We start from the raw sequence: 25226 nt of genomic DNA, 5'->3' as shown, positions 1-25226 counted from the left end.
CAGAAAGTCCAGTGGTGCTCCACTGTGTTCTCGTTGGCCCTCTCACTCATCTGGTGGACCCTGGTGTTCCTGAAGCCCCGTTTGGCGATATAGTCCAACAGGTGCACTCTCAGAGACACCTCCTGGTGATAGTCACACGGACCAAAAGGTGAAGGACACCTGGAAGTCACTGGAATCAATCATGTGTTTGATCCACTTTGGTGAAGCTGTTAAGACACCCTCTCCAGTAGCGAGTGGACTTTGGTGGTGATGGTGAGCTTGGTGGTGATGACGGCAGCAACAAGGTTGGAGTACATGGACAGCTTCCTGGTTGACGAGAGCTTCCTGGTTGACGAGAGCTTCCTGGTTGACGAGAGCTTCCTGGTTGACGAGAGCTTCCTGGTTGACGAGAGCTTCCTGGTTGACGAGAGCTTCCTGGTTGACGAGAGCTTCCTGGTTGACGAGAGCTTCCTGGTTGACGAGAGCTTCCTGGTTGACGAGAGCTTCCTGGTTGACGAGAGCTCCACCACCTCCTCAAAATGTGTCCAGGGGGTAGAGGGGTTTAGTGTCGGTGAGAGACTGCATCAACGGCTCGATCTGGTAGAAGTCTGCCTCCGAAGAAGAAGAAGGATATTACTTTAAAATGTCAAGACAAAGACACTGAAATGTTTATTTTATCTTAACATCCACGAGAAACACACTAAGAGGATAATCCCTGCTGGCTCAGATTCGAACCGGCAACCCTCCAGCTGCTGGCCCACCGCTCCAACCCCTAGGCTACCTGCTGGTTACTGGCCCACCGCTCCAACCCCTAGGCTACCTGCTGGTTACTGGCCCACCGCTCCAACCCCTAGGCTACCTGCTGGTTACTAGTCCACCGCTCTAACCCCTAGGCTACCTGCTGGTTACTAGCCCAACACTCTAACCACTAGGCTACCTGCTGGTTACTAGTCCACCGCTCTAACCCCTAGGCTACCTGCTGGTTACTAGTCCAACACTCTAACCCCTAGGCTACCTGCTGGTTACTAGCCCACCGCTCTAACCCCTAGGCTACCTGCTGGTTACTAGCCCACCGCTCTAACCACTAGGCTACCTGCTGGTTACTAGCCCAACACTAACCCCTAGGCTATCTGCTGGTTACTAGCCCAACACTCTAACCCCTAGGCTACCTGCTGGTTACTAGCCCACCGCTCTAACCACTAGGCTACCTGCTGGTTACTAGTCCACCGCTCTAACCACTAGGCTACCTGCTGGTTACTGGTCCAACGCTCTAACCACTAGGCTACCTGCTGGTTACTAGCCCACCGCTCCAACCCCTAGGCTACCTGCTGGTTACTAGTCCAACACTCTAACCACTAGGCTACCTGCTGGTTACTAGTCCAACACTCTAACCCCTAGGCTACCTGCTGGTTACTAGTCCAACGCTCTAACCCCTAGGCTACCTGCTGGTTACTAGTCCAACACTCTAACCCCTAGGCTACCTGCTGGTTACTAGTCCAACACTCTAACCCCTAGGCTACCTGCTGGTTACTAGTCCAACACTCTAACCCCTAGGCTACCTGCTGGTTACTAGTCCAACACTCTAACCCCTAGGCTACCTGCTGGTTACTAGTCCAACACTCTAACCACTAGGCTACCTGCTGGTTACTAGTCCAACACTCTAACCACTAGGCTACCTGCTGGTTACTAGTCCAACGCTCTAACCACTAGGCTACCTGCTGGTTACTAGTCCAACACTCTAACCACTAGGCTACCTGCTGGTTACTAGCCCACCACTCTAACCCCTAGGCTACCTGCTGGTTACTAGTCCAACACTCTAACCACTAGGCTACCTGCTGGTTACTAGTCCAACACTCTAACCACTAGGCTACCTGCTGGTTACTAGTCCAACACTCTAACCACTAGGCTACCTGCTGGTTACTGGTCCAACACTCTAACCACTAGGCTACCTGCTGGTTACTAGCCCACCACTAACCACTAGGCTACCTGCTGGTTACTAGTCCAGGAAGTTGAGGACGTAGTGGAAGAGGGGCCCATCTCTGTCGAAGTAGTTAGTGTCCCTGTCAAATCAAAGATTGTCATATTCCCATATCACGCAGACATACAGGTGTGTGCAGTGCATTCAGAAAGTATTCAGACCCCTTGACTTTTCCCACATTTTGTTACGTTACAGCCTTATTATAAAATGGATTAAATCATTTTTCCCCCCTCATCAATCACGCTGTGGGGAGGTTTTTTCAGCGGCAGGTTCTGGGAGACTAGTCAGGATCGTGGGAAAGATAAACGGAACAAAGTACAGAGAGATCCTTGATGAAAAGCACTCTGGAGCAGGTTAAGACTGGGGAGAAGGTTCACCTTTCTACAGGTCAACGACCCAAAGCTCACAGCCAAGACAACGCAGGAGTGGCTTCGGGACAAGTCTCTGAATGTCCACGAGTGGCCCAGCCAGACCCCGGACTTAAATCCGATCTAACATCTCTGGAGAGACCTGAAAATAGCTGTGCAGCGACGCTCCCCATCCAACCTGACAGAGCTTGAGAGGATCTGCAGAGAACAATGGGAGAAACTCCCCAAATACAGGTGTGCCAAGTTTGTAGAGTCATACCCAAGAAGACTCGAGGCTGTAATCGCGGCCAAAGGTGCTTCAACAAAGTACTGATTAAAGGGTCTGAATACTTATGCAAATGTGATATCAGTTATTTATTTTTTATACATTTGCACAATTTTCTAAAAAACTAAAACAGTTTTTGCTTTGTCATTATGGGGTATTGTGTGTAGATTAATTAGGGGGGAAAAAACTATTTCATCCATTTTAGAATAAGGCTGTAACGTAACAAAAATGTGGAACATTTTCCAAATGCACTGTATACCTACAGAACCGTGACAAAGTACCTGAGCGCTGCGTGTAGTGGGGAAGTCTCCGTGGAACATGGACCCCTAGCATGGAGTCAGGGTAGCGCTGCAGGGTGGCCTGGGACGTGGTGTACAGACAGCCACCCACGTTGAGGGTCACCGGGTCAGTCATCTATATAGACAGAGACAAAACACATTACAGTGCCTACAGAAAGTATCCAGTAATCCACATTTTGGTGTTACAGCCTGAATACTGAACACTATTATTAAATTACACTTTGGATGGTGTATCAATACACCCAGTCAATATGAATATACAGGCGTTCTAACTCAATTGCCGGAGAGGAAGGAAACCGCTCAGGGATTTCACCATGAGGCCAATGGTGACTTTAAAACAGTTACAGAGTTTAATGGCTGTGATAGGAGAAAACTGAGGATGGATCAACAACATTGTAGTTACTCCACAACACTAACCTAAATGACAGAGTGAGAAGGAGGAAGCCTGTACAGAATAACAATATTCCAAAACATGCATCCTGTTTGAAACAAGACACTAAAGTAATACTGCAAAAAATGTGGCAAAGAAATGAACTTTTTTGTCCTGAATACACAGTGTTATGTTTGAGGCAAATCCAATACAACACATTACTGAGCCGCACTCTCCATATTTTAAAGCATAGTGGTGGCTGCATCATGTTATGGGTATGCTTGTAATCGTTAAGGAGTGGAGAGTTTTTCAGGATAAAAAATAAACTGAACGGAGCTAAGCACAGGAACAATCCTAGAGGAAGACCTGGTTCAGTCTGCTTTCTACCTGACACTGGGAGATTAATTCACCATTCAGCAAGACAATAATTTAAACCACAAGGCCAAATCTACACTGGAGTTGCTTACCAAGAAGAAAGTGAATGTTTCTGAGTGGCCAAGTTACAGTTTGGACTTAAATCTAGTTGAAAATCTATGGCAAGACCTGAAAATTGTTGTCTAGCAATAATCAACAACATATTTGACAGAGCTTGAAGAATTTTAAAAACAATAAATGGGCAAATGTACAATCTATGTGTGGAAAGCTCTTACAGACTTACCAGAAAAACAGCAGTAATTGCAGCTTTTTCTACAAAGTATTGACTCAGGGGTGTGAATGGAAATGAGACATTTCTGTAATTCATTTGCAAACATGTTTTCATTTCGTCATTATGAGTTATTGTTTGTTGATGGGTGAGAAAAATAAAATAAAATATTCAGGCTGTAACAACTAAATGTGGAATAAGTCAAGGGGTGTGAATACTTTATGAAGACTCTGTATCAGTCAAGGGGTGTGAATACTTTCTGAAGGCTCTGTATCAGTCAAGGGGTGTGAATACTTTCTGAAGGCTCTGAATCAGTCAAGGGGTGTGAATACTTTCTGAAGGCTCTGAATCAGTCAAGGGGTGTGAATACTTTCTGAAGACTCTGTATCAGTCAAGGGGTGTGAATACTTTCTGAAGGCTCTGTATCAGCCAAGGGGTGTGAATACTTTCTGAAGGCTCTGTATCAGTCAAGGGGTGTGAATACTTTCTGAAGGCTCTGAATCAGTCAAGGGGTGTGAATACTTTCTGAAGGCTCTGTATCAGTCAAGGGGTGTGAATACTTTCTGAAGGCTCTGTATCAGTCAAGGGGTGTGAATACTTTCTGAAGGCTCTGTATCAGTCAAGGGGTGTGAATACTTTCTGAAGGCTCTGTATCAGTCAAGGGGTGTGAATACTTTCTGAAGGCTCTGTATCAGTCAAGGGGTGTGAATACTTTCTGAAGGCTCTGAATCAGTCAAGGGGTGTGAATACTTTCTGAAGGCTCTGTAAAGACAGCCATCTACAGGAGACAGAAAGAGAAACAAACTGGTAGTGTAAATCCTGGGTCAAATGTCTAGTCTGGCCCAAGGCCCGTTTGTGCCGTCTCGCCTGGCCCAAGGCCCGTTTGTGCCGTCTCGCCTGGCCCAAGGCCCGTTTGTGCCGTCTCGCCTGGCCCAAGGCCCGTTTGTGCCGTCTCGCCTGGCCCAAGGCCCGTTTGTGCCGTCTCGCCTGGCCCAAGGCCCGTTTGTGCCGTCTCGTCTGGCCCAAGGCCCGTTTGTGCCGTCTCGTCTGGCCCAAGGCCCGTTTGTGCCGTCTCGTCTGGCCCAAGGCCCGTTTGTGCCGTCTCGTCTGGCCCAAGGCCCGTTTGTGCCGTCTCGTCTGGCCCAAGGCCCGTTTGTACTGTCTCGTCTGGCCCAAGGCCTGTTTGTACTGTCTTGCCAACTGGATCATATATGTTAATGGTAGCCAACTGTTAGACCTATTCATCGTCACATAACAGCACAAACAGATCTGGGACCAGGCTGCCACTGACCTATTCTAACTGTTGTAGCCTATTTCATCACATTTCACAACACATGGATTGTCACTTACTCTTATTGACTCTCACCATATATCCCCAGTCTCCATCTGCACCACTGTATTGTAGTGAATATTCCTATTCACAACCATACGGCCCGCACCGCCACCCTCGTCCCCGGGTGAACAGAGGCAGGGTGGAACGAAGGGCTGTTCCGTCTGTTATTCCACTGTCTTTTCTTGTCACACCTGGGATCTGTTCAACAAAACAAGCAGCTACAGTGGAGGACCCTGCAGAAGTCAGAGAGAGAAAAAGAGTCAGGGATGAAGAACTGTCAACAAGACATTAATAGATTCGTCTGATTTGGCCCTTATCAAAATTCAATATAGCGAGTAGGGCTGGGCGATATGGCCAAAATATCATATAATGGTATGTCACATTTTTTATGGTATTTTATGTTTTTGATTAATAAAAGTTCTAAATTTGCTTCATGAGTAGTGCATGAGTAGTGCTAGGGTGGCAACACATATATTCTACATTATTTCAAAATGGGACTTTCTCCATTCTGATTGTTTTATACTGTTCAAATCAACAATCATTTCCTGCACTCATTTGAGATCATTAGCACACTGCCACAATACAGGCAATAATACTAGGCCTTATTTTAAACCAAATGTTGCAATAGAGATTTACATAAGAACACTTGGGTGAACTTTTGGAATCATGGAACTAGAATGTTGGCACAACACCTCCCCCTTAACCAGATCCAGAGAGCTGGAGGTGGAGAGAGACATATCAGACCGCTGGACTGTAGTGAGACAACACCTCCCCCTTAACCAGACCCAGAGAGCTGGAGAGAGACATATCAGACCGCTGGACTGTAGTGAGACAACACCTCCCCCTTAACCAGACCCAGAGAGCTGGAGGTGGAGAGAGACATATCAGCACTCTGGACTGTAGTGAGACAACACCTCCCCTTTAACCAGACCCAGAGAGCTGGAGGTGGAGAGAGACATATCAGACCGCTGGACTGTAGTGAGACAACACCTCCCCCTTAACCAGACCCAGAGAGCTGGAGGTGGAGAGAGACATATCAGACCTCTGGAGGAGAGGGGGATGGAGAGAGACATATCAGCACTCTGGACTGTAGTGAGACAACACCTCCCCCTTAACCAGATCCAGAGAGCTGGAGGTGGAGAGAGACATATCAGACCGCTGGACTGTAGTGAGACAACACCTCCCCTTTAACCAGACCCAGAGAGCTGGAGGTGGACAGAGACATATCAGACCGATGGACTGTAGTGAGACAACACCTCCCCCTTAACCAGACCCAGAGAGCTGGAGGTGGAGAGAGACATATCAGCACTCTGGACTGTAGTGAGACAACACCTCCCCTTTAACCAGACCCAGAGAGCTGGAGGTGGAGAGAGACATATCAGCACTCTGGACTGTAGTGAGACAACACCTCCCCTTTAACCAGACCCAGAGAGCTGGAGGTGGAGAGAGACATATCAGACCGCTGGACTGTAGTGAGACAACACCTCCCCCTTAACCAGACCCAGAGAGCTGGAGGTGGAGAGAGACATATCAGCACTCTGGACTGTAGTGAGACAACACCTCCCCCTTAACCAGACCCAGAGAGCTGGAGGTGGAGAGAGACATATCAGCACTCTGGACTGTAGTGAGACAACACCTCCCCTTTAACCAGACCCAGAGAGCTGGAGGTGGAGAGAGACATATCAGCACTCTGGACTGTAGTGAGACAACACCTCCCCCTTAACCAGACCCAGAGAGCTGGAGGTGGAGAGAGACATATCAGCACTCTGGACTGTAGTGAGACAACACCTCCCCTTTAACCAGACCCAGAGAGCTGGAGGTGGAGAGAGACATATCAGACCGCTGGACTGTAGTGAGACAACACCTCCCCCTTAACCAGACCCAGAGAGCTGGAGGTGGAGAGAGACATATCAGCACTCTGGACTGTAGTGAGACAACACCTCCCCCTTAACCAGACCCAGAGAGCTGGAGAGAGACATATCAGACCGCTGGACTGTAGTGAGACAACACCTCCCCCTTAACCAGACCCAGAGAGCTGGAGGTGGAGAGAGACATATCAGCACTCTGGACTGTAGTGAGACAACACCTCCCCTTTAACCAGGCCCAGAGAGCTGGAGGTGGAGAGAGACATATCAGACCGCTGGACTGTAGTGAGACAACACCTCCCCCTTAACCAGACCCAGAGAGCTGGAGAGAGACATATCAGACCGCTGGACTGTAGTGAGACAACACCTCCCCCTTAACCAGACCCAGAGAGCTGGAGGTGGAGAGAGACATATCAGACCGCTGGACTGTAGTGAGACAACACCTCCCCTTTAACCAGACCCAGAGAGCTGGAGGTGGAGCGAGACATATCAGACCGCTGGACTGTAGTGAGACAACACCTCCCCTTTAACCAGACCCAGAGAGCTGGAGGTGGAGAGAGACATATCAGACCGCTGGACTGTAGTGAGACAACACCTCCCCCTTAACCAGACCCAGAGAGCTGGAGGTGGAGAGAGACATATCAGACCTCTGGAGGAGAGGGGGATGGAGAGAGACATATCAGCACTCTGGACTGTAGTGAGACAACACCTCCCCTTTAACCAGACCCAGAGAGCTGGAGGTGGAGAGAGACATATCAGCACTCTGGACTGTAGTGAGACAACACCTCCCCTTTAACCAGACCCAGAGAGCTGGAGGTGGAGAGAGACATATCAGCACTCTGGACTGTAGTGAGACAACATCTACAGGAGAAAGAGAAGAACAAAGCACTAGAGAATCAGACCGCTGGAGGAGAGGGTGAGGGGGATGGAGGGAGAGGATCAGACCGCTGGAGGAGAGGGTGAGGGGGATGGAGGGAGAGGATCAGACCGCTGGAGGAGAGGGTGAGGGGGATGGAGGGAGAGGATCAGACCGCTGGAGGAGAGGGTGAGGGGGATGGAGGGAGAGGATCAGACCGCTGGAGGAGAGGGTGAGGGGGATGGAGGGAGAAAATCAGACCGCTGGAGGGAGAGGATCAGACCGCTGGAGGAGAGGGTGAGGGGGATGGAGGGAGAGGCTCAGACCGCTGGAGGAGAGGGTGAGGGGGATGGAGGGAGAGGCTCAGACCGCTGGAGGAGAGGGTGAGGGGGATGGAGGGAGAGGCTCAGACCGCTGGAGGAGAGGGTGAGGGGGATGGAGGGAGAGGATCAGACTGCTGGAGGAGAGGGTGAGGGGGATGGAGGGAGAGGATCAGACTGCTGGAGGAGAGGGTGAGGGGGATGGAGGAGAGGATCAGACTGCTGGAGGAGAGAGTGAGGGGGATGGAGGAAGAGGATCAGACTGCTGGAGGAGAGGGTGAGGGGGATGGAGGAGAGGATCAGACTGCTGGAGGAGAGAGTGAGGGGGATGGCGTGTGACAGAGAACAACCCATTAGAGGTGGCCACCCCCAGAGAAGCCAGCAGAACAGCCCACCTCAGCTCCAGACACCTTAGCAGAAGTCCACCCCTGACCATAGCGTCAAAATCACAGAGGGACAGACCCTTCTGAGCACCCCCCCGTCGGCCACCCTGATAGCCCTCCTGAAAACCACCCCACACCCACTGAGGCCATACACAAGACACAGATTGTACTCCTTATGGACTCAAACTGGAAATATATACAAGAGTGTCTAAACTCTGGTGTCCAAACACCCAGCATGCCCTAGACCTTCTGTCTGAGGACCAACTAAGGTCACCCAGCCACATAATAATACACACAGGCACAAATGACCATAGGCCCCAGCAGGAAAGTGAGGGATTGAAAAAGCTTCTTCTACGTTCCCCAACGCACAAGTGGTTATATCCACCCTGCTACCACGAAAAGACTTCCACCCTGCTACCATACAGTGGGTAAAAGCAAATATTTTCCGTGATTGTGCCTCAAAACCAAATGTTTTCCTGGCCCACCACTCCACCCTGGACTTGAACAGCCTTTACGACCAGGTCCACCTCTACAAGGCAGCAGTGCCGACCTTCGCCTGGACCCTAAAGGACATCGCTCTCAAACTCAGCCCCAACACTTCACACAGGAGCAACAAATCAATAGACACGCCGCCCAGACCAGCGAGACACTCCCAGACTTGCGGGACCCCCCCGGACCTCCATTTTAGAGGACCCACGCCGAGAGGACCTACATCCAGACCCCAACACCACCAGCCACATCCCCACCAAACACCGCCCCCCCAAGTCAACCATGCCCACACCCCATTTAGGCCCCTCAGATCAGACCTATGCCCCTCCTGCCCACCCCATGCCCCCCACTCCCGCAAAGAGGGCCTCAACATGGAAGTCACACATGCGCCCAGGCCGTGAGCAGGCAAAAAGGCCCAACCCCCACTCTTACACTAGGCCAAACCAATGGAATGTACCAGATGCTCAGCAGGCTCTGATCACACTTACTGGTCTGAGGCCCAACCCCCACTCTTACACTAGTCCAAACCAATGGCATGTACCAGATGCTCAGCAGGCTCTGCTCACACTTACTGGTCTGAGGCCAAACCACACGACCAACAACATTGGAGACTTTATGGAACACAAAGCCTTCACCATCTCATCCTGGAATATCCAAGGCCTGAGGTCATCTGTCTTTGGCCTAAAGAGCAGGAAACTGGACTTGAAAGATATCGAAAATACAGACATTGTCATCCTACAAGAAACATGGTAAAGAGACGGACCCACTGGTTGCCCTCTAGGTTACAGAGAGCTGGTAGTCCCATCCACCACACTACCAGGTGGGAAACAGGGAAGAGACTCAAATTATGCTAATTTGGTATAGAGCAGACCTAACTCACTCCATTAAATTAATCAAAACAGGAACATTTTACATTTGGCTAGAAATTCAAAAGGAAATTATCTTAAAACCTTTTCTCAATAGGGGGGCGCCATTTCGACTTTGTAAAAAATCGTTCCCAAATTAAACTGCCTCGTAGTCAATTCTTGCTCGTACAATATGCATATTATTATTACTATTGGATAGAAAACACTCTCTAGTTTCTAAAACCGTTTGAATTATATCTGTGAGTAAAACAGAACTCATTTTGCAGCAAACTTCCTGTCAGGAAGTGAGAAATCTGAAATCGAAGGCTCTGTTCCAGGGTCAGTTTATTAATTTGCATGTAATCTATGGGTCGACATGCACTGCATACGCCTTCCCCTAGATGTCAGTAGGCAGTGAGAATTGGAATGGGGTGTCTAGCTAGATCTGAGGCCGAACAAGAGTTCTTGGAACCGTGGGTGTAGTCTTTTCACCGTTCGTCATGACGCGAGACAAACCTCAGGATTGCGTTCTGAAAAGCTGTTGTTATAGGCGTTAGATATATCCGGCTCTGATTTTATTCGATATATGTGTTAAAAACATCATAATGTAGTTATTTTAAACCGAGTTATATCAGTTTATATCAGTATATTGCGATTTTCGGGATTTTTTTTGTGCTGCGTTCTGGGGATTTGGACACGTCTGCACCACATGGCTGCTAATTCCACAGTTGAAGACGACATTCTACAACCGAGCAACGATTATTCTGGACAAATTACAACTTGTACAAGATTCTGATGGAAGCTCATCAAATAGTAAGAACTATTTATGATGATAATTCGTATTTCTGTCAAATGTTAAACTATTATTCCGCCATTAATTTCGGCGCGGTCTCGCTTTAACGTACGCTGTATGTCGTAGTAACGTTAATTTTAAAAATCTAACACAGCGGTTGCATTAAGAACTAGTGTATCTTTAATTTGCTGTCCAACCTGTATTTTTTTGTCAAGTTTATGATTAGTTATTGATTAGATTAGGTGCCTCTCCCGACATTTTTTTTGCAGTTTGGCTACTATTCACATTGTAAAACCACGATTTGTGCCGCTAAATATGCACATTTTCGAACAAACCATATATGTATTGTGTAATATGATGTTATAGGACTGTCATCTGATGAAGTTTGAGAAGGTTAGTGAAAAAATTTATATATTTTGCTGGTTTATTCGCTATCGCTAACGTTATGTTGAATGAATGGGGCTGTGTGGTAGGCTATTGTAGTAAGCTAATATAATGCTATATTGTGTTTTCGCTGTAAAACACTTAAAAAATCTGAAATATTGGCTGCATTCACAAGATGTTTGTCTTTAATTTGCTGTACACCGTGTATTTTTCATAAATGTTTTATGATGAGTATTTAGGTATTTCATGTTGGTTTCTGTAGTTATTCTAGCTGCTTTGGTGAGTTGTGATGGTGGCTGCAATGTAAAACTATGATTTATACCTGAAATATGCACATTTTTCTAACAAAACATATGCTATACAATAAATCTGTTATAGGACTGTCATCTGATGAAGTTGTTTCTTGGTTAGTGACTATTTATATCTTTATTTGGTCGAATTTGTGATAGCTACCTATGCAGTAAAAAAATGGTGAAAAAAAAAAGTTGGGTCTTTGTTAGCTAATAGAAATACATAGTGTTTTCGCTGTAAAACATTTTAAAAAATCGGAAATGATGGCTGGATTCACAAGATGTGTATCTTTCATCTGGTGTCTTGGACTTGTGATTTCATGATATTTAGATGCTAGTATTTACTTGTGGCGCTATGCTAGGCTATGCTAGTCAGCTTTTTTACTGATGAGGGTGCTCCCGGAGTAGAAGTAGAAGTTAACAGAGAAAAATGTCCTCCTGTGTGCCACCTATACCCCCCCACTAGAATCCCCATATTTAATGAAGACAGCTTCTTCACTCTGTAGGGAGAAATGAATCATTTCCAGGCCCAGGGACATGTATTAGTCTGTGGTGACCTAAATGCCAGAACCGGACAAGAACCTGACACCTTCAGCACACAGGGGGACAAACACCTACCTGGAGGTGACAGCATTCCCTCCCCCATATGCCCCCCTTGACACAACTATGACAACATAACCAACAAAAACAGGTCACAACTCCTGCAGCTCTGTCGCACGCTGGGTATGTACATAGTCAACGGTAGGCTTCAAGGGGACTCCTATAGTAGGTACACCTATAGCTCATCTCTTGGCAGTAGTACTGTAGACTACTTTATCACTGACCTCAACCCAGTCTCTCAGAGCATTCACAGTCAGCCCACTGACACCCCTATCAGACCACAGCTAAATCACAGTCTACCTGAACAGAGCAATACTCAAATCATGAGGCGTCAAAGCCAAAGGAACTGAATAATATTAAGAAATGCTATAGATGGAAGGAAAGTAGTGTGGAAACCAACCAAAAAACAATTAGGCAACAACATATTCAGTCCCTTTTAGACAACTTCCTGGACAAAACGTTCCACTGTAATAGTGAAGGTATAAACTTGGCAGTAGAAAACCTAAACAGTATATTTGACCTCTCAGCTTCCTTATCAAATCAAAAAAAATAATAACAGAAAACCGAAGAAAATTAACAATGACAAATGTTTTGATGAAGAATGCAAAAACCTAAGAAAGAGAAACCTATCCAACCAAAAACATAGAGACCCAGAAAACCTGAGTCTACGCCTTCACTATGGTGAATCACTAAAACAATACAGAAAACCTGAGTCTACGCCTTCACTATGGTGAATCACTAAAACAATACAGAAAACCTGAGTCTACGCCTTCACTATGGTGAATCACTAAAACAATACAGAAAACCTGAGTCTACGCCTTCACTATGGTGAATCACTAAAACAATACAGAAAACCTGAGTCTACGCCTTCACTATGGTGAATCACTAAAACAATACAGAAAACCTGAGTCTACGCCTTCACTATGGTGAATCACTAAAACAATACAGAAAACCTGAGTCTACGCCTTCACTATGGTGAATCACTAAAACAATACAGAAAACCTGAGTCTACACCTTCACTATGGTGAATCACTAAAACAATACAGAAAACCTGAGTCTACGCCTTCACTATGGTGAATCACTAAAACAATACAGAAAACCTGAGTCTACACCTTCACTATGGTGAATCACTAAAACAATACAGAAAACCTGAGTCTACGCCTTCACTATGGTGAATCACTAAAACAATACAGAAAACCTGAGTCTACGCCTTCACTATGGTGAATCACTAAAACAATACAGAAATACACTACGGAAAAAGAAGGAACAGCACGTCAGAAATCAGCTCAATGTAATTGAAGAATCCATAGACTCTAACCACTTCTGGGAAAATTGGAAAACACTAAAAACAAAAAACAACACGAAGAGTTATCTTTCCAAAACGGAGATGTATGGGTAAACCACTTCTCCAATCTTTTTGGCTCTATGACAAAGAACAAGCAGCAAAAACATAAACATGATCAAATTAAATCTTAGAATCAACTATTAAAGACTACCAGAACCCACTAGATTCTCCAATTACATTGAATGAACTACAGGACAAAATACAAACCCTCCAACCCAAAAAGGCATGTGGTGTTGATGGTATCCTCAATTAAATGATAAAATATACAGACAACAAATTCAAATTGGCTATACTTAAACTCTTTAACATCATCCTTAGCTCTGGCATCTTCCCCAATATTTGGAACCAAGGATTGATCACCCCAATCCACAAAAATGAAGACAAATTTGACATCAATAAATACCGTGGGATATGCGTCAACAGCAATCTTGGGGAAATCCTCTGCATTATCATTAACAGCAGACTCATACATTTCCTCAGTGAAAACAATGTCCTGAGCAGAAGTCAAATTGGCTGTTTACCAAATTATCATACGACAGACTACGTATTCACCCTGCACACCCTAAAAGACAAACAAACAAAACAAAGGCAAAGTCTTCTCATGCTTTGTTGATTTCAAAAAAGCCTTAAACTCAATTTTGCATGAGGGTCTGCTATACAAATTGATGGAAAGTGGTGTTGGGGGAAAAACATACGACATTATAAAATCCATGTAAAAACAACAAGTGTGTGGTTAAAATTGGCAAAAAACTAAAATGTCTTCCTGTGGGGTGAAACAGGGATCCAGCTTAAGTCCCACCCTCTTCAACATATATATCAACGTATTGTAAAGGGCACTAGAACAGTCTGCAGCACCCGGCCTCACCCTACTAGAATCTGAAGTCAAATGTCTACTGTTTGCTGATGATCTGGTGCTTCTGTCACCAACCAAGGAGGGCCTACAGCAGCACCTAGATCTTCTGCACAGATTCTGTCAGACCTGGCCTGACAGTAAATCTCAGTAAGACCAAAATAATGGTGTTCCAAAAAAGGTCCAGTCGCCAGGACCACAAATACAAATTCCATCTAGACACCGTTGCCCTAGAGCACACAAAAAACTATACATACCTTGGCCTAAACATCAGCGCCACAGGTAACTTCCACAAAGCTGTGAACGATCTGAGAGACACGGCAAGAAGGACCATCTATGCCATCAAAAGGAACATAAAATTAGACATACCAATTAGGATCTGGCTAAAAATACTTGAATCAGTTACAGAACCCATTGCCCTTTCTGGTCGTGAGGTCTGGGGTCCGCTCACCAACCAAGAATTCACAAAAACAAAAATGGGACGAACATCAAATTGAGACTCTGCATGCAGAATTCTGCAAAAATATCCTCCGTGTACAACGTAAAACACCAAATAATGCATGCAGAGCAGAATTAGGCCGATACCCGCTAATTATCAAAACACAGAAAAGAGCCGCTAAATTCTACAACCACCTGAAAGGAAGCGATTCCCAAACAAAGCCATCACCTACAGAGAGATAAACCTGGAGAAGAGTCCCCTAAGCAAGCTGCTCCTGGGGCTATGTTCAGAAACACACCCCACAGAGCCCCAGGACAGCAACACAACTAGACCCAACCAAATCAAGAGAAAACAAAAAGATCATTACTTGACACATTGGAAAGAATTAACAACAAATAACAAAGAAAAATAGAATGCTATTTGGCCCTAAACAGAGAGTACACAGTGGCAGAATACCTGACCACTCTGATTGACCTAAACTTAAGGAAAGATTTAACTATGTACAGACTCAGTGAGCATAGCCTTGCTATTGAGAAAGGCTGCCATAGGCAGACCTGGCTCTCGAGAGAAGACAGTCAATGTGCACACTGCCCACAAAATGAGGTGAAAACTGCACTTCCTAACCTCCTATTTATGACCATATTAGAGACACATATTTCCCTTAGATTACACAGATCCACAAAGAATAAAAAAATAAAAACTATTTTGATAAACTCCCATATCTACTGGGTGAAATACCACAGTGTGCCATCACAGCAGCAAGATTTGTGACCTGTTGCCACAACAAAAGGGCAACAAGTGAAGAACAAACACCATTGTAAATACAACCCATATTTATGTTATTTATTTTCCCTTTTGTACATCGTTACAACACTATCTAGACATAATATGACATTTGTAATGGCTTTATTATTTTGCAACTTCTGTGAGTGTAATGTTTACTGTTCATTTTTATTGTTTATTTCACTTTTGTATATGATCTACTTCACTTGCTTTGGAAACGTTACCATATGTTTACCATGTCAATAAAACCCCTTGAATTGAGAGAGAGCGGAGAGGTATGACTGAAGTAGCGGAGTAAACTATACAAATGGAAGTTACACATAATCACATTTAACAAACCAAACATTCAAATACCGTTATAGAAGATAAAGTAAAACTCAAACCGGTCCGTGCATCAATACCGGTATATAGTAAAATACAGTATACCACCCAGCCATAATAGTATCACATTCATGCACCAATTTAATTCATTTCATTTGGGCTAGATCAAAAGTGGTGGCTAGAAACGATCCACACACAGAGCCTTCATAAAGTATTCACACCCCTTGACTGATACAGAGTCTTCATAAAGTATTCACACCCCTTGACTGATACAGAGTCTTCAGAAAGTATTCACACCCCTTGACTGATTCAGAGCTTTCAGAAAGTATTCACACCCCTCGACTTATTCCACATTTAGTTGTTACAGCCTGAATTCAAAATGGATTAAATGGATAATGTTTCTTACCCGTCTACACACAATAGACACACAATAATGATAGAGTTAAAACATGTTTTTTTTTAGAAATGTTTGCAAATGTATTGAAAATTAAATACAGAAATCTAATTTACATAAGTATTCACACCCCTGAGTCAATACTTTGTAGAAGCACCTTTGGCAGCGATTACAGCTGTGAGTCTTTCTGGGTAAGTCTCTAAGAGCTTTCCACACCTGGATTGTGCAATATTTGCCCATTATTCTTTTCAACATTCTTCAAGCTCTGTCAAATTGGTTGTTGATCATTGCTAGACAACCATTTTCAGGTCTTGCCATAGATTTAAGTCCAAACTGTAACTCGCCACTCAGGAACATTCACGGTCTTCTTGGTAAGCAATTACAATGTAGATTTGGCCTTCTGTTTTAGGTTATTGTCCTGCTAAAATGTGAATTAATTTCCAATTTATTTATTTTTATTTGACCTTTATTTAAACTAGGCAAGTCAGTTAAGAATAAATTCTTATTTACAATGACGGCCTACCGGGGAACAGTGGGTTAACTGCCTTGTTCAGGGTCAGAACGACAGATTTTTACCTTGTCAGCTCGGGGATTCGATCTTGCAAGTCCAACGCTCTAACCACTAGGCTACCCTGCCGCCCCATGACGAATAGCCTGAAGCCACAGGGTTCTTCTCGCAGGCTCCACTTCCCTACATGGGAGCATTGCAATCCATAGGTCGGGACTTTTGACCTGGTTACATTGAACAACACAACAGCTTTTCGGCATGTTTAGTTTTTTCTGTATAACAAAAAATCTACGAGAAAGTTGTCTCTTTTACAATGAGAAAGAATGTTTGTTTTCCTAATCAAGGAGAACTCCTTATTACGTGAATATCGACTGAGTATCCGAAATAGTTCAGAACAGGTTGTGCATAGATCATGATGACATTGTGACGTTTTTGGTCTTCGGGCAAGCGATTTTTCAGCTGTTTGGCACAAGAGGCTATGGCGTCTCAAGATGGACAAACAGTACTACTGCCGTTTTGTAATGTTTTTTTTTAATGTTTTTTTTCTCAAGTTGAGGGAGTGTGCAATTAGCATGCTGACTGGAGGAATGTCCATCAGAGCTGTTGCCAGAGAATTTCTCTACCATAAGCCGCTTTTAGGGATTTGGCAGTATGTCCAACCATCCTCACAACCGCAGACCACGTGTAACCACGCCAGCTCAGGACCTCTACATCCGGCTTCTTCACCTGCGGGATTGTCTGAGGGGCGCGAGGGGGATGAGTATTTCTGTCTGTAATAAAGTCCTTTTGTGGGGAAAAACTCATTTGGATTGGCTGGGCCTGGCTCCCCAGTGGGTGGGACTATGCCCTCCCAGGCCCACCCATGGCTGCACCCCTGCCCAGTCAAGTGAAATCCATAGATTAGGACCTAATGAATTTATTTAAATGGACTGATTACCTTAGATGAACTCTTAACTCAGTAAAAAAATTTTTTTAATTGTTCTGTTTATTATTGTTACAGTCGTATACCATTCTCAGAGTGGACACGTTGTTTGCAGAGCTCAAAACCTATCCTACACTTGTGAGAAACACGTTTTGGATTTATTTCATTCCATTTACGCGATGTAAATCTATTTATTGTCATTTGTTTGGAGCGCTCATGTCAATATTTGAGTAAAGACACGCACCTGATTACGCATATAGAAGTAGACCTAGGCTAGCTGGCCTGCGCGCAAATGTAGGCCTATAAAATGGGGATGTCCGATAGTATTTCTGATTGTCTTAACTTACCACCACTAATGAGCTGTGGAGCTTCTCAAAGTACAATTTTTTTCTTCACCGCAAAACAAGTCTTTTTTTTTTTATCCATTGAGAGTAACAATAGCTCCTCAATGTATTTGAAAAATATGTCCAGCTCTCGGTTGCCACTCGGTATGAAAGGGAAAAATGTAATGCACCGATCCAGCCATAAAATACCTGATGACTTCTGATCGCTTGCACAAATAGCCTACAGCTGTGTCTGTTCCGAGCACACTGTGACCCAGAATATTTTATACAAGCCTAGGTTGGACCCAGTTAATAGTTGATACAATGGTTTCAAGTTTGTTGTAGAGACGCCATGCCTAGCCAGTGATTCACAGGATATTATTATTATTATTTTTTTTTTTTTTAAATCAGGATATTTTCTACCTGTACTCTGTAATGTTTTTATTTGTTGGCTTTATGTAGGCTCTTTCTACATTGTTGGCAATGGAAGTTATTTTTTAGATTTGTAATATTTTCTTTAGATTTGGATAGAATTTAGATGAACCATATGGACAATGATTTTAAGATAAAGATTAAATGAAACTGTTCCACGAAAATATGCCTATGAAAATCATAACTGGCATGCAGATGGGGTTGAAATGGTAAGATAACTTGGCAGTCCGAATGGAAAAGGCGGCCCCTGATGCAGCCTATTACCAGCAACTACAGGAGTTTAATGTCTGAATCTGCCACGACCAGCAGCTGGAGAAGGATCTTCTTCTGGTTAGAAGATCTCTGTTTCTCTCGAGTCACGTATGTCTTAAATATTTAATCAAACAGTGAGCGTAAAGCATCAGACAAGCTCAGTACATATAGTTGATTTGATTAAAACACATAGGGTGTGTCTACATGGAAAAATACACGTTTTAACATTTCAACCAATCGATTGGTCGGAAAAAACGGGCAACTCTCGGTTGCTCAAGATGTTTGTTTTTTTTTGCTGGGGACTGCCCTATGAGACTCTCACGGACATGAGCCGGGGACTGCCCTATGAGACTCTCACGGACATGAGCCGGGGACTGCCCTATGAGACTCTCACGGACATGAGCCGGGGACTGCCCTATGAGACTCTCACGGACATGAGCCGGGGACTGCCCTATGAGACTCTCACGGACATGAGCCGGGGACTGCCCTATGAGACTCTCACGGACATGAGCCGGGGACTGCCCTATGAGACTCTCACGGACATGAGCCGGGGACTGCCCTATGAGACTCTCACGGACATGAGCCGGGGACTGCCCTATGAGACTCTCACGGACATGAGCCGGGGACTGCCCTATGAGACTCTCACGGACATGAGCCGGGGACTGCCCTATGAGACTCTCACGGACATGAGCCGGGGACTGCCCTATGAGACTCTCACGGACATGAGTCTCCGTTTTGCTCTACGACCTCCACGGGACTCGTCTATAGTTGGTACCGCCGATCTGCCAACTTGTGTCTGTAGCGTTCCAACAGTTCGGACTGTTAAATGGAAGTGTGTGTGTGTATATACACTGCTCAAAAAAATAAAGGGAACACTTAAACAACACAATGTAACTCCAAGTCAATCACATTTCTGTGAAATCAAACTGTCCACTTAGGAAGCAACACTGATTGACAATAAATTTCACATGCTGTTGTGCAAATGGAATAGACAAAAGGTGGAAATTATAGGCAATTAGCAAGACACCCCCAAAAAAGGAGTGATTCTGCAGGTGGTGACCACAGACCACTTCTCAGTTCCTATGCTTCCTGGCTGATGTTTTGGTCACTTTTGAATGCTGGCGGTGCTCTCACTCTAGTGGTAGCATGAGACGGAGTCTACAACCCACACAAGTGGCTCAGGTAGTGCAGTTCATCCAGGATGGCACATCAATGCGAGCTGTGGCAAAAAGGTTTGCTGTGTCTGTCAGCGTAGTGTCCAGAGCATGGAGGCGCTACCAGGAGACAGGCCAGTACATCAGGAGACGTGGAGGAGGCCGTAGGAGGGCAACAACCCAGCAGCAGGACCGCTACCTCCGCCTTTGTGCAAGGAGGTGCACTGCCAGAGCCCTGCAAAATGACCTCCAGCAGGCCACAAATGTGCATGTGTCAGCATATGGTCTCACAAGGGGTCTGAGGATCTCATCTCGGTACCTATTGGCAGTCAGGCTACCTCTGGCGAGCACATGGAGGGCTGTGCGGCCCCACAAAGAAATGCCACCCCACACCATGACTGACCCATCGCCAAACCGGTCATGCTGGAGGATGTTGCAGGCAGCAGAACGTTCTCCACGGCGTCTCCAGACTCTGTCACGTCTGTCACATGTGCTCATGTGCTCAGTGTGAACCTGCTTTCATCTGTGAAGAGCACAGGGCGCCAGTGGCGAATTTGCCAATCTTGGTGTTCTCTGGCAAATGCCAAACGTCCTGCACGGTGTTGGGCTGTAAGCACAACCCCCACCTGTGGACGTTGGGCCCTCATACCACCCTCATGGAGTCTGTTTCTGACCGTTTGAGCAGACACATGCACATTTGTGGCCTGCTGGAGGTCATTTTGCAGGGCGCTGGCAGTGCACCTCCTTGCACAAAGGCGGAGGTAGCGGTCCTGCTGCTGGGTTGTTGCCCTCCTACGGCCTCCTCCACGTCTCCTGATGTACTGGCCTGTCTCCTGGTAGCGCCTCCATGCTCTGGACACTACGCTGACAGACACAGCAAACCTTTTTGCCACAGCTCGCATTGATGTGCCATCCTGGATGAACTGCACTACCTGAGCCACTTGTGTGGGTTGTAGACTCCGTCTCATGCTACCACTAGAGTGAGAGCACCGCCAGCATTCAAAAGTGACCAAAACATCAGCCAGGAAGCATAGGAACTGAGAAGTGGTCTGTGGTCACTACCTGCAGAATCACTCCTTTTTTGGGGGTGTCTTGCTAATTGCCTATAATTTCCACCTTTTGTCTATTCCATTTGCACAACAGCATGTGAAATTTATTGTCAATCAGTGTTGCTTCCTAAGTGGACAGTTTGATTTCACAGAAGTGTGATTGACTTGGAGTTACATTGTGTTGTTTAAGTGTTCCCTTTATTTTTTTGAGCAGTGTATATATATATATATGGAAGTAGTTTAGTGCCAAAAAATGTTTGTTAAATATGGGGGGATAATATTCTGATCTTCTTATATCTCTCAAGATATAGGCCTGACACTTTAAAAAACAAACTTCCTTTAGATGGAAAAATAGTCAAAATCTATGTATGAATCTGTTTTTCAATGCATTTCTATGGGCTAATAGCAGTAAGGCCAAATTCAGTGTTTCATCAAGTATTTGTTTTCTAACTAAAAGGGGTCCTAAAATTTAAATAGCTAAATGTTCCTTGGTATGACCATCTTAAAACAATTCCACAAGTTAGCTTAGAACGTTTTCATGACCATCTTAAAACAATTCCACAAGTTAGCTTAGATCGTTTTCATGCACATTTTTTTTAACTTGAGAAATACTGCACCAAACATCTTAGGACTAAAATTACGCGACTAAGATATGACAAAAACGTCCAAATATATATGATTTCTTGAGGAAGTGTATACTGGCTACGGTGTCTCAAAATTGATAAATGACATTTAGGGGGGAAAAAGCTAACTCGGCTGCCTCATTCATTGAATCAGATGGCTCATTCATCACAAAGCCCACTGATATTGCCAACTACTTTAATTACTTTTTCATTGGCAAGATAAGCAAACTTACCGATGATATGCCAGCAACAAACGCTGACACTACACATCCAAGTATATCTGGCCAAATTATGAAAGACAAGAATTGTACTTTTAAATCCCGTTAAGTCAGTGTGGAAGAGGTGAAAAAAGTACTGTCTATTAACAATGACAAGCCACCTGGGTCTGACAATATGGATGGATAATAGCAGACGATATCGACACTCCTATTTGTCACATCTTCAATTTAAGCCGACTAGAAAGCGTGTGCCCTCAGGCCTGGAGTGCAGTTAGTCATTCCGCCACCCAAGAATAGTAAAGCCCCCCTTTACTGGCTCATTTCTTCCGCTGCCGGGGCACAACTATTTGTTATGGAGCCGAAGTCTACGCCCCTTCGTCAGGTGATTGGTCAAGAGGAGAGATTCTTCAATAAAATCTTTGTTGTCATTCAACGAGAGAACTTGTTCTCATGCAATATTTTTCATTGATAGAAATACTGTCACCAAACATCTTAGTTAGATGTCAAATTGCGCGACTAACATCTTTTCGGCAGAAACGTCCAAATGAATGACATATTTCTTGAGTTACCTTAATTCAGACTATTTTTAATTAAGTGAATACTGGCTACGGCGTCTCAAAATAGACAAACGGTACCATTGACGCTTTTCCCCTCGTATTTCAAGCAAATGGCTTTGTTTCAAACTCACCTCACCTTATGCCCTTGGGGGAATCCCCGCGGCCATATTTGTCGTTGGTCCAACATTTAGCCAAGCAAGGGGTGTTCGCAATGTAAGCCACTCAGCCCTCGTTTTTGATCGAGTTTGCGAGTTTAAAATTATTTTAACTTCGGGGCCTGAAATGCCCCATATTCCTTTCGCGATGATTGTACATCCGCTAAGAAAAGTCCGCCAAAATTTAAAACCTCAATGTCAATATGGAGAAGTTAACATACAAGTCTAAGTACAAACAAATGTAAATAAATTGGAAATTGTGCTACTAATGCACATTATGGCAGAAACACGTCTTGTAAAAGTAATTATGTTTTTGTTTAGTTCGTTTTTGGAAATTGTAGAAATAAAACATGTTCCTTCTTCAGAAGTTCCAGCTAGGCAGGCTAACGTTAGTTTGCTAATTCATTTGCTAGCTATCATACAGTAGGCGTATATTAATAATGCTATATTTAATATAAGTAGACATGCAATCATAATTGACTGTAGCGCATATAAAGCACCCACAATCTACCGGTGGCTGAAAACAAAATAATCGCGGGACGAATTTCAAGTGTATACTCGTCAGACGTCATCAGAAGTGTCCACTGAATTTGAGGGCTGAGGGGATAGGGTGCGTCGTTAAAGTGTTTGGAATGCAGCATCAGTCTTTTAAGGGAGTGTGCGAGAACATTCGTTCGGGTCAGCTAGGCGCTAGCCGAACTGAAGCATGCGGACTCATTTAGTCCATTATAGGGATAATAACTAGCCAGCCGTGCTAATTATCACAGGTAACTAGTTAGCTAGCTAAACTCCCAATAACAAAAATAGCAAAAACGAGTAATTTACAGACAATAGTAGGTGATGTTTTAAGCTCTTAATAGTACCGTTAACTAGCTAGTTACATCCATGATTTGAAGCTGGGATACAAACAGCAGGGGATGTTAGCCAGTTAACATTAGTTAGTTAACAAACAAATACTCGTTAGTTGCACACTAGTTAACTGTGCGATCGCCCTTTCTAAAGAACATTTGATCATGAACTAGGTTTGAGATTAATTTACCCAACCTGTTTGCGATGTTGCATTTGTTCCTCTGTAGCTAGATAAGATGGGATCCATGCTGAAGCAGTGAGTTGGTTAGTCGGACATTTAAACCATGGCACCAACATCAAAGAAGATGCTTCGACAAATATGGTTCAGTTTGGCTCCGCTACCTGTGCCACAAAAATCGTGACTAGACAACCAACAAACCAACCAACCATTAACAACATTGTAGCTAACTAAGAACTTCCAGCTGGATGGTCTTCTGTGGCGAGTTAGCCTGAGCACCAGTCTGTATGCTATCAGAGAGGGAGAGGCGAAGCGAGAGGTTTTACTCCGACAAACATATGTCCACGAATATAATGGCCACGAAGTGAGGGGGAAAAAATGTCATCGCTAATTTGTTACGTGAGGCTTATTTGATCGAATTAAAGTTTCATAATGATTAAGTTGTTACGAATGCACTGATAATAGTGGACACATGTGGCCTTCCGGCAACTTTGGAGAAAAACAATTAACGTTATATTGGAGTTGTGTCTGTTGTCATAGAGATATAAGGGATAATCATGGATATCGCCTGTTTTAGCATGGACATTGCCATTGATCGCTTCCTTATTTTTAAAGTAGTAAACTGGGTGGGTTTTCATGCGTTGGGAGCGATCAGCCAGTGAAGAAAATTAACTAGTTAAAAAATGTGGTCACAGACGTTAAAATAGCAAAGACACAAAGATCAGTTATGTATCTCTATGGTCTGTTGTTCACAGCGTATCTGCCGTTTCATTGGATAGAATGGTCCCACCTGATCTCGGCTCCTCCCGCCTGCCATCCATGTTTGAGGACATGTATTTCCATTGTTACAGCAGTCACTCGAATAGCTTGTCAATATAATAGGCAATCATTGGTGATATACGTAATTGTGAAACAGACAAGAATAACAAAGTACTTCCGGGTCACGGCTTTTTGGAACGGTTCAGAATAAATCCTGTTCTTATACCATGTAAATTAATAATTATGGAAATATATTATACTTCTTATCATACAAATAAAAGTATTTCTATAAGATATTGGTTTATTTAAAAAATGTTCAAGCCTAAATGGTCATTTTTGTGTCCTGAGTGTTACTGACTGCTATGGACAAGTGTTTTTCAAGACAAGCCATGTATCCTGAAATTCTTCATCTGAAATCAATTGAATAATTGTTTTTCTCCAACCGTGGGTCCTGCTCATTCCCACCTACCTTGGCTACTCTGGTCCTGGATCCCTTCCCCCTTTTACTAGGCAAGTCAGTAAAGAACAAATTCTTATTTACAATGATGGCAATATGCATGTCCAAAATGAAAAAAACTACTGAACATCCTGCAGTACGAATGGGATTTCAATGTTTCCTAAAGTGTATTTTATAATTATCAATATTAACAGTAGAATGATACAGGTTTATTTTATTGGTGTTACTGTATAACTATCTAGTAATCTTCCTTTTAATGCGGTTAATAGTCAATGCTATAATACTTGTGCTAGTCATTTTTTTTGTTATGGTTAAACAAAATTCTAAGTCACCTAACAGTTTCTAAATAAAATGTTACAAATTTTGACCATTTGTATAATTGACCATCTTCATTGCGGGACTTTTACTTAAGGGAAATTGTCGAGGTCAAGGTCTTATTCTTCCTAGGTCCTTACTCATTACGGCATTTAGTAGCTTTTGTCAAGGGCGTTACGTGCGTTTGCATGACACCTCCCCTTCCGCACTGTCAAACATGTAACACCTCGTCTACAAAGATATTACAACTACAGCTAGATCCTGGGCTGGATTAGCTTGTAAG

The 25226-nt window shown here is 44.3% G+C and overlaps 1 protein-coding gene across 6 annotated transcripts; it reads right to left on the bottom strand.

Annotated features, from left to right (window-relative positions):
- Positions 1 to 20: 20 nt before the first annotated feature.
- Positions 21 to 23729, bottom strand: LOC120037545 (BTB/POZ domain-containing protein KCTD6-like). 6 transcript variants are annotated; one of them, XR_005474825.1, is made up of 4 exons: positions 23430 to 23728; positions 5253 to 5468; positions 2872 to 3004; positions 21 to 587 (listed from the first exon to the last, which is right to left on the bottom strand). XR_005474825.1 is itself a non-coding variant. In XM_038983575.1 (3 exons), exons 1-3 carry the CDS (start codon positions 23529 to 23531, stop codon positions 514 to 516), a joined length of 309 nt encoding a protein of 102 aa, XP_038839503.1. In that variant the 5' UTR covers positions 23532 to 23729; the 3' UTR covers positions 21 to 513. The 6 variants fall into 6 exon arrangements, 1 of the variants encoding a protein (XP_038839503.1); XR_005474826.1 differs by having other exon boundaries at positions 5269 to 5468; XR_005474828.1 differs by lacking the exon at positions 23430 to 23728 and adding an exon at positions 22367 to 22750.
- Between the last annotated feature and the right edge of the window lie 1497 nt (positions 23730 to 25226).

The sequence above is a fragment of the Salvelinus namaycush genome, unplaced genomic scaffold (genome assembly GCF_016432855.1).
Source record: "Salvelinus namaycush isolate Seneca unplaced genomic scaffold, SaNama_1.0 Scaffold176, whole genome shotgun sequence".
NCBI classification, from domain to species: Eukaryota; Metazoa; Chordata; class Actinopteri; order Salmoniformes; family Salmonidae; genus Salvelinus; species Salvelinus namaycush.
The sequence above is the reverse complement of the archived record's forward strand: the minus strand, read 5'-3'. Positions and strand labels throughout refer to the sequence as shown.